This window comes from Musa acuminata, chromosome BXJ2-7 (assembly GCF_036884655.1).
Source record: "Musa acuminata AAA Group cultivar baxijiao chromosome BXJ2-7, Cavendish_Baxijiao_AAA, whole genome shotgun sequence".
Lineage (NCBI taxonomy): Eukaryota > Viridiplantae > Streptophyta > Magnoliopsida > Zingiberales > Musaceae > Musa > Musa acuminata.
The window spans coordinates 14717299-14732935 of NC_088344.1; the positions used below are offsets into that span (position 1 = coordinate 14717299).

Here is a 15637-nt window from a genome sequence, read left to right on the forward strand (position 1 = left end):
TTGCGCATTTGTGATCTGAGAGACTACAGAACGAGTCACGAGGATAACCTCTTTGCTTGCAGGAGTAAAAACTGCACTCATTTCATTGATCCTTCTCGGATCTTTTCCCTAATAGCATTTCTCCAGAAAGGCATCATCCTAAAGTACATGGAAAGAAAATAACGTAGTAAAATCAAGATAGTTCAGAATACAAATAGCACAAGTGACAGAAAGCGACATGAAAGATCCATATTTCAGTGAGAAAACATTTACTAGTGTAGGACAGTATAGATTGTGAGTCTAATTTGAAGCTTAGCCTGAGTTAGAACATAATCATGCCAGCTTCAATTGTTTTTTCTTTTTTTCGGTATATTTAGGTGGATTTTGTTATCACATACACTCTTATTATAATGTTGTGGAGTCCTATGTAAATTCCATTTTGGCTTAAAGTTCTTAAGCGATTAGGATTTAGGATTAGCAAGTTAATGATGCATAGAATTTCATGTAATCCCTTTTTGTTTACAAAACAGAAGAACAGCTTCGATCAGTAAATCTTTTGATTCAGGAGTCCTAATTGGAGCACAGTATGGTCTTCAATTTCTGAAAATAAATCACCATAGAGCAGGTTTTCTAGTCCTGATATAATGAACGATAATGAAGTTTCATGCATCAGTAACTTTGGAGTGTCCTTTTACTCACTCTTTCTCTATTCTCCCCTCATTCTTTGCCTACCATGTACTTAGTCTGCCATTATTATGCAGGTCCTGTGGCACATCAGATACTTGAGACTTTCCACTGTCAAAGGTCATCATCAGATACATGACCTCTATAGCTGTAGCAGTAGACATCACTTTCTACTCAATATTGCTTATTTGGTGGTTGTGATCAATCAGTATCATCAGATGCAGGATTGCTATGGCAACAAATTCCTTGGAATCTCAATTTGCTGATACCAACACACCCATCATATGATCATCTTTACTTGTTGCAGCACCACTATTTCTTTTTTCACTTGCTAAACTGGGTGATATTTTCATCTTGATTAGTGTTGGTAGTCATTCTCAGCAACTTCTGCTGCATGATACATTGATGATCTGGACTTTTTACATCAATCCTTGAAGCTTGAGTAAATTTTTTGAATCAATGCTACGACCACACTAAAAAGGTACCGAGATTTTCTGATCAGATTTGCGGAACATAAAAGTTGAATGGAATTTGTTCCCACAAGAGGGGGTGCATGCCACGTTCTTAGTCAAAACAACACGATCTCTCCTAGATAGACAATGGTACAATCACCAAATCAAAAGGGACCAATCATGTCCATTTCATATATCAGATGCTTGCAACCCAGGAAAACATTCATCTAGTATATTTGATTCATTCTCTCTCCAGTCAAAGCATCAATTAGGTTTGAAAAACCATGGCATTTAAGTTTGGGTCATTCACTACGTATCTTGATGATTGCGTACGTCAAACATGAAATAACTCACTGATAGACCAATACTTGTGTCTCGATTTCATCTGTTCTTGGCCCATTAATCTAACACAATCCTATCTACAGGGATACGGCATAGATTTGTCGCAGATGCCTATTCGAACATGTAGTTGAAAGTAAAAGGGATTGCAATCGGTACTTAAGACTGAGATATGATATAATCTTCATAATTTCTAATGGCATGGAAATATGGTAGGGCAAAAAGATATTTTATTTTCTATCTTTTCCCTTTGATCATCGACCGACGTATTTTGGATCAATGATTTAAACTCAATAAAGTTAGTAATATAATTATCCAACGTGGTAACAAATGTGTAGATATAATTTATTTCAGCATATTTGTATCTAATGGTTTTTCTCTTGGCATAAGTATTATTGGTCAGGATGTGATCAGATAATTCATATATTAATTAGTTTTGCTTTATGTTCTACTTATATGCTAGCCATGCAGGTGCAATACATGGATAGGATTGGGGGATGAAGACTGAGTCTTCTCTTTCTGTAGGTTAGGTTTCTAAAGAAGGTGACACAAGCGTTTCTTTTCTACAAACAATAGCTAAAAACAAGCTAAAGCCAATAACTGCAGACACAGAAATAGAACCTCTCTTCAACCACTGTCTCCCTCTTTGTTCCTATCATTTACCTGCCATCCAGAGCTTTCTTCCTTTAGCCAACACAGTTCAGCTCGTTTCTGCCATAAAAATCTCCCTGGTGGAAGTAGGACATCCGACGGCTCAGCATACAAACCAAAGGCACTCCTGAATTGGAAGCCATTCAACGGGCTCTCTGACGACATGACGAAATCCAGAACAGCTGATGAATCTGTAAAGGACGACAAAAGCAAAAAGGTATGTGTCTGCTGCTGCTGCTGCTGCTGCTTTGAGTTCTTGCCAGAAGCTGAACATGTTCTTGATTGGCTAGCTTTCTCGTCTCACTAATATATACGGTGTTGCAGTCCATATTGCCAAGAATTTTCAGGAGAAAGGGAAAGAACAAGAGAGGCCCGGATGGAGATATAATCGCAGAAAAAGAGATCCTTTTTGGTACTAGATCTTTTATCTCATATTTATGTCTTATTCCACAATTTTGCTCATCTAAAGCGTTTGAGATTTTCTTCTTCTTTCGAAAAAGATCTGGAGAGCAGGTACATGTCCAAGAGAGGTCTTGCGGAGGCATATCCGGTAATAAAGAAAAGCTTTTCAGGTGGTTCGTGGATCCATTGCACAAACGAACGTGATACCCGTGTTAAATGGCAAGATGATTTAAATCTAGCATTTGATATGTCGTCTAAAACTTCTTTCTCTTCAGGCAGAAACAGGAGTTCACGAGTTGGACGTCTGAACCTGTCTGTTCTGGAGAGACCCAGAATAAAAGGTTTTGATCGAGGCCAGGAGTATCGGTAAGATTACATGCAATCTATATATTCATGTTGGATTAATATTGGCTAAACGTTGTGTTTATATGTTAAGTTCCAAGTCTACATGCATTGCAGGATATTTGTTGGAACATGGAATGTTGCAGGAAAGTCTCCAAACATTGGCCTCGACCTTCAAGATTTCCTACAAGTAGGAGGATACTCTGATATCTATGTATTAGGGTAAGAAGCTCTACGGCCATGCATTGCCTTTCTTCTTTTTTCCTGCATGATGACAGCTGATCCAAAGGATGTACGGCACCAAAACCTATAGCTAGAGAGGTTGAAAGTTGCTGACAAATGATCATGAGCCATGGCATCGATCAATTCAATTGTCATTATGGATTGTTACAAACATTCTAGACTTATGTAATCAAGACAATTGTCATTATGACACGGTCGCTAATGATTTGGATTCCTTCCTTGTCTATCTCCTTCACAGGTTTCAGGAAATAGTTCCGTTAAATGCAGGGAATGTGTTGGTGATGGAGGACAACGAGCCTGCTGCCAAATGGCTTGCTCTCATCAGTCAAGCCCTCAACGAGCCCCGCGACGAGGTCGACGACTCAAATGTCTCAATATACTATAAGGAATCCAGGTCGACGACCGGCCACTTGTCCCAAAAGTCTTCTTTCAAAGTCCTCAGCAAGAACTACGGTGTCGACAATCCCCTTGTCAAGACATGCAACTGTGAAGTTGAGGCCTGCGGCGTCCGACGAAGGACAAGGAAGCCCAGGGAGTTCGTCGACAGCGGCTGCTCAGGCTCGTCGGAGGAGTGCTACTCCATGTCACGTCACGCGAGCTATGAAGTCCGAAACAACGGGAAATACTGCCTCATCGCGAGCAAGCAAATGGTGGGCATCTTCCTCGCCGTATGGGTCCGAAGCGAGCTCGTGCAACACATCGGTCATCTAAGGATGGCCTCTGTCGGGAGAGGAATCATGGGCTGCCTGGGTAACAAGGTTGATGGAGTTACATAACTTTCAGCTTCAATGACACAGATAAAAGCTCTGGTGGTTGCTGACAGGAAGTGTGATCTTGCTAGGGTTGCATTGCGATGAGCATGTCGTTGCACCGGACGAGCTTTTGCTTCGTCTGCAGCCACCTGACTTCGGGCGAGAAGGAAGGTGACGAGCTGAAGAGGAACGCGGATGTTGCTGAGATCCTTAAGAGCACACAATTCCCGACGATTTGCAAGACACCAGATAGTCAAATCCCTGAAAAGATCCTTGACCATGAGTATCTATTCTCTCTCTCTCTCTCTCCCTCTCTCTCTCTCTCTCTTTCATGCAAACTCTAGAAATGTAAACGTTGTTTTTTGACATGCTAATCTAGTGCATTTCAATCTGCTGTAGTCGCGTGATATGGCTCGGTGATTTGAACTACCGGATTTCACTGAGCTATCATGACGCACGAACATTACTGGAGGTTAATGATTGGGATGCTCTTCTAGACAAAGACCAGGTACGGAATTATCTACTCATCAGTATCAAGTAATCAAATGCACTCAAGTACGTGCAGCATTACTTGATATGTACTGTTTCAGTTTGAGCTACAAATCTTTAGCTTCTCCTATGGAATGCTTCATATGAATAGATATCCATCAGAAGACTGATGCTTAATTTTACATCCTTTTTGTTGTTGAACTGCTGATTACAGTTGATGACAGAGCGCGAAGCGGGAAGGGTGTTCGATGGGTGGAAAGAAGGGAAGATCTACTTCGCTCCTACATACAAGTACTGGCACAACTCCGATGCATATGCCGGGGAGATGACTAAATCCAAAAGGAAGCGCAGAACACCGGCATGGTAATAACCATCTTTCGATGCGAGAACAAAACCAGTTATTAGCAGCTACAGGAAATCTAACATAATTAATCTTTGTGACATAGGTGTGATAGGATATTATGGTATGGCAATGGCATAGAACAGCTTCAGTACATAAGAGGAGAGTCGAGATTCTCTGATCACAGACCTGTCTGTGCTGTGTTCAAGGCTCGGGTGGACAACAGCAATAATGGTAGACACAGAAAGCGCTGCTCCAGTGTGGGTGCGGGGATCCCCTTGGATGAGGTCATGCCTCAAAGGCACAGCTTCTTTGAGTACTAACTAAAAGGCATTTGTGCTATGCAACTCGACATAGTTGTCGAATATGATGTGGTGGATGGCTTATAGCTCTTGCTGATGATACCATGCTAACATGGATATCAAGAAGCCTAATCATAGAGTCTTGCTTATTGTTCTTATTACTAATGCACTACTAAGTTTAATATACTTAAAGCATTTTGATTATCTCATAGAATTAACCCAGTGCTCATGCAATATAAGAAACTAGGCTTCATCATCTAGTTCAAAAAAGAAGATGATGGTGGACAATTTTGTGACAACCGCATCAATATTATTCTAAAAGTATGGTGAAAGGCCATAGTAATCTTCACTAAGATATGTAGTTATTTTGTGTTGGGTTCAGCCGTGGGCGTGGACCGAACAATTGAGCTTTATAGCCCAAATCAATAATTAAAAGGAGCCTAAATCAATAATTAAAAGAAAAAAAGGCGTACAGTTTAGGGCGGTAAAAAGGAAAGGGATTTGTGCAGTGACGTGCGTTTGTGCAGTTAGAGATCAACGGTTCAACTTTATCAATTTTGGCTCAAAAAGAGAATTCTTACATCAACTTCTACTATTCTAACGGTATTGATACTTAGTTTACCCTGAGGTACTTTTCTATGATATTCATTTTGTGAGATCTAAAATTCTATTATGATGAGACGAAGATATGTTATTTTTGAGTGAAGATATATGATCTTATTGATCCTCTTATTATTTTAAAAAAGACTTATTATATACCTATTATCATTGCTATTGAAAGTAAAAGTTTAAGGTGGATTATGGTCCTATAATTTTTTCCGTATTAGGTTTTTCACGTTAAAAATTTGGTCTAACTGTGTGAATAATTTATTGCTTTACTGTTTATCTTGTTTCTGGTTGATATTAGCATTTTGATATCAAGTTTGTATTTTTATGAGAAACCTATTTGGATGCACAAAAAGAGAAAAGAATTATTCCGTTTTATAGGTTTTTCCTAACAACTGTTATTAGAGCCAAGTTATTTGGTACTAGTTTTTCTTATTTGATTGAAAGAGAGTAATCAGATGGTATGATTAAATTGAACTCATCAAATTATTCCACTTGGAAGCGTATAATGGAAGATTTGCTCTATTGCAAAGATTTATATAAGCCTAATAAGGTTAAAGATAAACATTCTAGTATGGACAATAAAGGATGAGAAGTTCAACATAGAAAAGCTAATGCCTATATTAAAAGATAGATGAATATAAATTTGTATAAGCATATTTCTGATGAAACTAGAGCTGATGTTGTTTGGCAAAAATTAGAAAACATCACTATGTGAATGATTTATTGCTTTACTGTTTATCTTGTTTCGGGTTTATATTAGCATTTTGATATCAAGTTCGTATTTTGATAAGGAAACTATTTTGATGCACAAAGAGGGAAAAGAATTATTCTGCTTTAATAAGGTTTTCCCAACAACTGTTATTAGAGCCAAGTTATTTGGTACTAGTTTTTCTTATGTGATTGAAAGAGAGTAATCAGATGGTATGATTAAATTGAACTTATCAAATTATTCCACTTGGAAGCGTATAATGGAAGATTTGCTCTATTATAAAGATTTATATAAGCCTAACAAGGTTAAAGATAAACATTCTAGTATGGACAATAAAGGATGAGAAGTTTAACATAGAAAAGCTAATACCTATATTAAAAGATGGATGAATATAAATTTATATAAGCATATTTCTGATGAAATTAGAGCTGATGTTGTTTGGCAAAAATTAGAAAACATCATTGTGTAAATGATTTATTGCTTTAATGTTTATCTTGTTTCAGGTTGATATTAGCATTTTGATATCAAGTTCGTATTTTGATGAGGAATACATTTTGATGCACAAAGAGGGAAAAAAATTATTCCGCTTTAATAAGTGTTTCCAACAACTTTTATTAGAGCCAAGTTATTTGATACTAGTTTTTCTTATGTGATTGAAAGAGAGTAATCATATGGTATGATTAAATTGAACTCATCAAATTATTCCACTTAGAAACGTATAATGGAAGATTTGCTTGATTGCAAAGATTTATATAAGCATAACAAGGTTAAAGATAAACATTCTAGTATGGAAAATAAAGGATGAGAAGTTCAACATAGAAAAGCTAATGCCTATATTAAAAGATGGATGAATATAAATTTGTATAAGCATATTTCTTATGAAACTGATGTTGTTTGGCAAAAATTAGAAATATCACTGTGTGAATGATTTATTGCTTTACTGTTTATCTTGTTTCTAGTTGATATTAGAATTTTAATATCAAATTCGTATTTTGATGAGGAACCTATTTTGATGCACAAAAAGAGAAAAGAATTATTCTGCTTTAATAGGTTTTTCCCAACAATTATTAGAGCCAAGTTATTTGGTACTAGTTTTTCTTATGTGATTGAAAGAGAGTAATCAGATAGTATGATTAAATTGAACTCATCAAATTATTCCACTTGGAAGTGTATAATGGAAGATTTGCTCTATTGCAAAGATTTATATAAGCTTAACAAGATTAAAGATAAGAATTCTAGTATGGACAATAAAGGATGAGAAGTTCAACATAGAAAAGCTAATGCCTATATTAAAAGATGGATGAATATAAATTTGTATAAACATATTTTTGATAAAACTAGAGCTGATGTTGTTTGGTAAAAATTAGAAAACTTGTATATATATATATATATATATATATATATGTATAAATAAATAAATAAATATATATATACATATATATATATATATATACATATATATATATATATATATATATATATAGATATATGTATATATAGATATATGTATATATAGATATATGTATATATACATATATGTATATATACATATATGTATATATAGATATATGTATATATACATATATGTATATATACATATATGTATATATACATATATGTATATATACATATATGTATATATACATATATATGTATACATATATATATATGTATATATAAATAAATAAATAAATAAATATATATATATATATATATATATGTATATATAAATATAAATAAATAAATAAATATATATATATATACAAGCATAGAAAGTTTAAAAGTTAGAAAACGCTGTAGTAATCACTTGAGAAAAACTCTCATTTAGTTCTAACTTTAGAATTCTGTTTAGGGAGTTGTGTTGCTTGTAAAGGTTATGTCCTAAACCTGTGAAAAGGAGAAAAGGGTCATTGGTTTTCGCCCATTGAAGCAAGACCATTAGTGGATATTGATTGTATTGACGGAAGAGGAATCGAGAGTGGATGTGGGTCACAATAATAATCGAACCATTATAAACTTGGTTTACATTTCTTTTGAGCAATTTACTTTAATTGCAAACTTCCTTACTTGCTATACTCTTTCATATGCTTTAAATTTAAGTATCTTTATGAAACAGGTTTAATTGCAATGAGATTTTGATCTGATATAATTTTATCTGCTATAATTTTATCTGCTGCATTAATTCACTGCCCCCCCCCCCCTCTTAGTACCAACTCTTTCCTAACACAAGATTTTTAAAATAATTATTTTACTATTTATAATTTTTTCTCAATATATTAGACTCTTATCAACTTCACAAGTACTTTAAGATCATCAATCAACAGATGATACTCCAAGGTGAAGTAAAAAGATACTGAAAACATCTCCATCATTTGCACAATTCATCTTATAAGTCTACTTCATCATGACTCTTCAAGGTCCTCATTGTACTCTTGCTTGGGAAGGGAAATATAAGTATAAGGATTACAAAAACAAATGCTACTAAAAGTTAAAAAGAAAATCCAAAATTTTATGAAACAGAAAATATTTATCCTATTGGTCTTCTTTATATATCACCGTTGAAGACAAATTCAAATATAGATGTTTGTGGAATTAGCTTAAACTCAACTTAACCAACAATATAAGATGAAAATTAATATTATATATTTTCATATTAAAATAACTTAAATATGTTGAATCTCAAATTTTGATGATAAAACTAATTGATTGTGTTTAGATGTTTAACTGCATTTTGAGTAATGCAGCTCTACTCGATCAGGATTATACAGTTAACACAAGAGGAATTGACGTTGCGCTGGAGGAGATCACGTCAAGATATTGGACGGTAGAAGGCTTCGGACGTCGGGCATCGGGCCAAGGAGAGCGGAATTGCACCAAGGATATCGGGGTTGCGGACGTCAATCGCTGATTGGGCAACAAGCCGCAAGAGAGGACGATAAGCTGAAGAATCGGACGAAGCACCAACCAATGACGTGCTGGGCAACGGAATGTCGATTCGCGTTGTAATAATTGTCTAGATCGGAGTAGAGTTTTAGTTTGTGTGTGTAGGAATAACTATGATAATGAGAAAGACATAAAGTAAAACAAAGTGCGGAGCCAAGCGTGAAGGATTCATTAGGAGTTCGAGAGTTCGACGGAAGTCCGAAGGTTCGTCGGGAATGCTGCCGGAACTAGCCGAGAATGAGTAGGGAGCTTGCCGAAGGGTTTTTTGGAAGCTCGCCGGAAGGTTCGTTGGAAGTTCGCGGAGCTCACCGAGAAAGATCGGAGCTTACCGAAGAAGCTCGTTGGAACTCGCCAAGATCAAATTGTGAAGTCTAGGAGCTTGCCGGGAGTCCGCAGAATGGTTTCCGAGAGTTTATCGGAAGACCGTTGGAAGTTCGCCGGAAGCTCGTCGGAAGAAGTCTTGACTTATGGACTTTGTAATAGCTTAAAAAATGTCTTTAAATTCGTAGTTAGCATGCTAATTAGGGTTATGATTAGGTATTAATCGTATAACCCAAGTAGGGGCCAATTGGGCCCGAATTCGGACTAGTTAGGGCCAAGATTGAAGCCCAACTAGTGGGCTGAAAACACTGTAGGCAGTGGCACCGCCCAGTGCCCGAGAGCTGGGCGGTAGCACCGCCTGGGCTGGGCAGTGGCACTGCCCAGCACTGTCAGGGACAGAAACTGACAGGCAGTGGCACCGCCACTGACAAGCGGTGGCACCGCCAACATTGGGAACCCAACGAGAATTCAAATTTGGAGCCCAAATTTGAATCCTCTTGAGGCCTATAAATACCCCTCAAATCTCAGCTGAGATAACAACTTTTGAGCAGCAATTGGTTGAGAGAAAGGTCTTAGAAAAGTCTTAGAAAGTCTTGTTTTCAATTTGCTAGTGTTCACCTCATTCCTTCTCGAAAATCTGTAAGAGAGTGAACCGCTTGTAAAGAGTTGTAAGAGGGGTATTTACCCTTCCATTTCAAGAGATTTGCTAGTGGAAGGTGGGAGCCTCAACTAAGAGGGGCCTCGCAAGTGGATGTAGGTCATTTGACCGAACCACTGTAAAATCGGCGTAATCTCTAGTTTGCATTTACTTATTGTCATTTATATTACTGCAAACCATTTGCACTTTAATGCTATACTGCTTTGTCTCTGTCTTACTTATCTCTTCAAGTTAAAACGCAATCGAAATGGTTTTAAACGAAAACATTGCTTTTATCGAACGAAGTTTCCGAAAAGTGTTTAAATCGTGAAAAGTTTATCGCACTTCACCGCTACACTAATTCACCCCCCCCTCTTAGTGCCGCTCCGATCCTAACAATTGGTATCAGAGCACGGTATTTCTCATTTTGGATTTACACCCGAGAGAAATGGCTCTTCATGGCTTTCAAGAGGGCTTATCGGTTTTTCGTCCACCGTTGTTTAACGGATTGGACTATACTTATTGGAAAACTCGAATGAGAGTTTTCTTGATTTCTATGAATTTGGATTTATAGAATATTGTTGAAAACGGTTTTCAACTTCCCTCTAAACCAATGAACGAATGGTCGGATTTGGAGAAGAAGTATTTTTCTTTAAATGCAAAGGCTATGAATGCCTTATTTTGCGCTTTAGACAAAAATGAGTTCAATCGGATTTCTATGTGCGAAATGGCTTTTGATATTTGGTGAACACTTTAAATCACACACGAGGGAACTAGTAGAGTTAAAGACTCGAAAGTTAACATTTTAATGCATGATTTCGAGCTTTTTCAAATGAAGCCGAGCGAAACCATTGTTGACATGTACACCCATTTTGCGGATGTCATCAATGGTTTACAAACTCTTGGCAAATGTTTCTTAAATTTTGAACTTGTTAGTAAAGTTTTACGATCACTTTCTAAAGTTTGGGAATCAAAAGTTACGACAATATAAGAAACAAAAGATTTAAATATTTTTCCACTTGAAGAACTTATTGACTCATTGATGACATATGAAATGGTGCACAAGGCACATGATGAACACAATGAACACTTGAACCACCTTCCAAAAAATAGGAAGGATTTGGAACTCCGAACAAATGAATACCACTTGAGTGATAACTAAGTGATGAGGACAATGATGAACTTGAACTTCGAATACTAACTCTTAATAAGTTCATTAAACAAAAATCTAAAATGAACAATGAACTTGAATGGAGGAAGAGGCCAAAGAAAAGGAAGGCACCCAAGGATGAATCAAGAACTTCCAAAGGTGAAACGACGAATTGGGTTTTGACGGGCTTCGACTACAAGGTAAGTAACTCAACTCTCTTGAATTATTTTGAAATTACTTGAAGTTTTTCATGAGTTCTTAATTTAGATAGTTGGAATAGGAAATAAAAAAAATTATTTTTTAAAAATTATATCATGTTTTTCTTTTTTAGCATCTTTGAAAAAATTAAAAATTTGATCAATGAAAAGTATATTGCTAAGGTTTCATGCATGTTATGTTTTGAAATGTTGAATGATGTATGCAACATTATGGATTATAGTTATATGATATGTGATAATGCTTAGGATTAATCCATGCATGTGTATTTTGATGATTTTATGTCATGCATGAGTTTTTGAAGTAAATGTTGATTTGATACTCTCATTTTGGATTAACATGTTTTTGGTTTAATCATTTTTATGACGAATTAAGATGACATTCTCATGACATATTAATATGACATAGTGTATGTACATCTATGTATGAATTTCTTGATAGTGCATGTACATCTATATATGAATTTCTTGATAGTCTTTTGATGATAGATGTGATATCATGATGTTTTATTTTTGATGTGTTTGGTCTTGACGGCTTTATGATGAAACTTATGTTTTGACTTTAAATGATGATACAATGTTTTCACAAAAAGACTTGAACACTTTCACATGAAATCAATTGTATGAAATGGAAATGAATTTTCTATTCTATTGAGATTAATTAATTTATTTTACCAATCTTATGAATCTCATGAAAATAAACATGATGAATATTTTATAAATGAGTTGTCTTATAAGATTTTGCCTTTACATCTTGAACTTTAATGCTTATATTGATTTGACATATAAAGACTAAGGCATGCTCATAAGAAGCAAATCACATGAATAGAAATTTATAAAAATGAAATGTAATCCTCTATCTTATTGATTTCTACCTAAGAGACCAATAAAACTATCTAATGCCATTTTGAATCTCTTGAAAGAAATGTTGAGATTTTGATGATTTGGATGATTTGAATTTGAATGAGTTTTATTCAAAATCATGATCTTGATTCCATGATATTTACAAATTAAGATTTATTATGAATCAAGATTTTTTCATTAATTGATCTCCTAAGATTTTCTTTTGATTATTTATGAGTAGGTTTTTCAAAAAGAAATAATGTCTTTTGGTATTCATATGTTCTAATCTTTCATGATATGATTTTTATACAATTCCTTGTATTCATAAAATGTTTATCGCATCACCCAATTACTTTCTTCTTGATATTCCATATGTGGTGATTAAAATTATACATGAAATACTCTTGATATTATTTTGATGTATACAAATGAAAAGTTATAATCATGAATGATCGGATGAAATTTGACAAGTTAATATCTTTATGATTTGAAATGTTTATAATTTGAAATTATGCATGCAATTGCTTTGTATTGTGATGATATATGCATCATGAATATTTTATTATCATACATGAAAATAGTGATAAATATTTTGAAAATAAATGTTTGTATCATGTTAGATGATTTTACATTTTGTACATGATAAGTTATAGTGATGATTGAAACAATGATTGAAATACTTTAAATGATGAATGTTTGGTATCATGATCAACATGTTGATAAATTCTTGAAAATTTTAATGTTTGAGTATCATGTATGATATGCTTATTAATGATGATTGATTTATTTTTTGGTATTGTGCATGAAAAATAAGGTTATTGAAATTGTGTATGTTTTAATTTGAATATATAATGATGCACAAATAAGAATGATACTTACCTTTGTCATAATATGAAAATTGATATAAGGGTATTCCCTTCTTTTTGACAATGACAAAGGGGGAGCAAGAATTTCTAGCGTGAACATCATGAAAAGAGGCAAACTAACTAGCTTGCACAATTCAAGATGAAAGCAAAAATTACACTTCTCAAAAGAGAAGATGCAAATGTAACATTTGCCAAATTGTTTGCTTACCTCATGTAAAACATTATCTCTTGCTAGTTTGGCATTTTTGCTAGCTTTATGTTGCAAAACTTGATCACTTTTTCAAACATTTTGCTAGCTTATACACTTTGCAAAGAAAGCAAAAATTGGCACTTCTAGAAGAAAGAGCTTGTTATTTTGAACATCACAAGCTTGCCTATCTTAAGAAACAAAAATTGCAAAAGTGCTATCTTGCCTATCTCAAGAAGCAAAACTTGCAACTTGCACATTGCAATAGGAAGCAAGAATTATGAGCTTACACAAGAAAGCTATCTTGCATTTGCTTTCGAAAGTTTTGCTAGCTTGTATATTGTAAAACTTACATATCGTAAAAATTGCTAGCTTGTAGTCTATAGAGAAGCAAAGAATTTCTATCTTGAAAGAAGTAAAAAATGCAATACTTAGAAAACTTGCAACAAAATTGCTCTTGCCATGCTTTGTATCAAAAATATGTTGATATCCTTAAAAGCATCGCAATGAATTTTTTAGTGTGTCGTAATGTATCACATGTATCACAAATTAATTTTAGACTATTATCATATCATGATGTATCGCATAATGATATCATGATTTGTGATTGTTTCATGTAATCCTTAGTGAATTTTCACATTGGTATCCTTCGTGAAATGATTTCATTGCATTATTGTCTTGTATGCATCATGTGATGATTGAAATATTGATTGATGCAAAGTTGGTGTAAAAGTCTAAATCATTGGTTCCTCTCCTTCTTTTTGACATTGACAAAGGGGGAGAAAGTTATTGCTAGCTTGCACACTTGAACGAAGAACTTGCTAGCTCGATCATTGTAATGAAGAAATTTGCTATATCAAACATCATAAATCTAGCTTCAAGTTGCAAAAACTTGCATATCTTTTAAAATAGCTAGAGCTACTTCTCCTTTTCGTTGATGACATAGGGGAGAAGTATATTGATGACTTCATGCATTGAATTGAATATTTTATATTTGCATGATGGTTTAAATGTTTTTCATAACATGTGATGTGATGAATGTAACTTGGATATGGGATAATCCAAAGTGTTCTATCAATGGCATATTGATAGGGGGAGTTTGGTTAAACTCCGGGGAGTTAGGGTTAACTCCGTTAGTCATCAATTAATTGTCATCATCAAAAAGGGGGAGATTGTTGAATCTCGAATTTTGATGATGAAACTAATTGATTGTGTTTAGATGTTTAACTGCATTTTGAGTAATGCAGCTCTACTCGATCAGGATTAGATAGTTAACACAGGAGGAATTGATGTTGCGCCGGAGGAGATCACGTCAAGATATTGGATGGCAGAAGGCTTCGGACGTTGGGCATCGGGCCAAGGAGAGCGGAATTGCACCAAGGATATCGGGGTTGCAGAGGTCAACCGCCGATTGGGCAACAAGCCGCAAGAGAGGATGATGTGCTAAAGAATCGGACGGAGCGCCAACCAATGACGTGCTAGGCAACGGAATGTCGATTCGCGTTGTAATAATTGTCTAGATCGGAGTAGAGTTTTAGTTTGTGTGTGCAGGAATAACTATGATAATGAGAAAGATATAAAGCGAAACAAAGTGTAGAGCCAAGCACGAAGGATTCATTGGGAGTTCGAGAGTTCGACGGAAGTCCGAAGGTTCGTCGGGAATACTGCCGGAACTAGCCGAGAATGAGTAGGGAGCTTGCCGAAGGGTTTTTTGGAAGATCGCTGGAAGGTTCGTTGGAAGTTCGCAGAGCTCACCGAGAAAGATCGGAGCTTACCGAAGAAGCTCGTTGGAACTCGCCAAGATCAAATCGTGAAGTCTAGGAGCTTGCCGGGAGTCCGCAGAATGGTTTTCGAGAGTTTATCGGAAGACCGTCGGAAGTTCGCCAGAAGCTCGCCGGAAGAAGTCTTGACTTACGAACTTTGTAATAGCTTAGAAAATGTCTTTAAATTCATAGTTAGCATGCTAATTAGGGTTAGGATTAGGTATTAATCCTATAACCCAAGTAGGGGCCAATTGGGCCCGAGTTCGGACTAGTTAGGGCCAAGATTGAAGCCCAACTAGTGGGCTGAAAACATTGTAGGTGGTGGCACCGCCCAGGGCCCGAGAGCTGGGCGGTAGCACTGCCTGGGCTGGGCGGTGGCACCGCCTAGCACTGTCAGGGTCAGAAACTGACAAGCGGTG

The 15637-nt window shown here is 35.6% G+C and overlaps 1 protein-coding gene across 2 annotated transcripts; it reads left to right on the top strand.

Moving 5' to 3' along the window:
• The first annotated feature begins 2113 nt into the window (after window positions 1–2113).
• LOC135616170 (type I inositol polyphosphate 5-phosphatase 5-like) lies at window positions 2114–5131 on the top strand. 2 transcript variants are annotated; one of them, XM_065115356.1, is made up of 10 exons: window positions 2114–2322; window positions 2430–2517; window positions 2606–2677; window positions 2783–2873; window positions 2967–3071; window positions 3331–3850; window positions 3934–4127; window positions 4244–4352; window positions 4548–4696; window positions 4780–5131. In XM_065115356.1, the coding sequence occupies exons 1-10, from the start codon at window positions 2269–2271 to the stop codon at window positions 4994–4996; spliced, it is 1599 nt and encodes a 532-aa protein (XP_064971428.1). In that variant the 5' UTR covers window positions 2114–2268; the 3' UTR covers window positions 4997–5131. The 2 variants fall into 2 exon arrangements, with proteins under 2 accessions (XP_064971428.1, XP_064971426.1); XM_065115354.1 differs by having other exon boundaries at window positions 2606–2873.
• Window positions 5132–15637: the final 10506 nt, after the last annotated feature.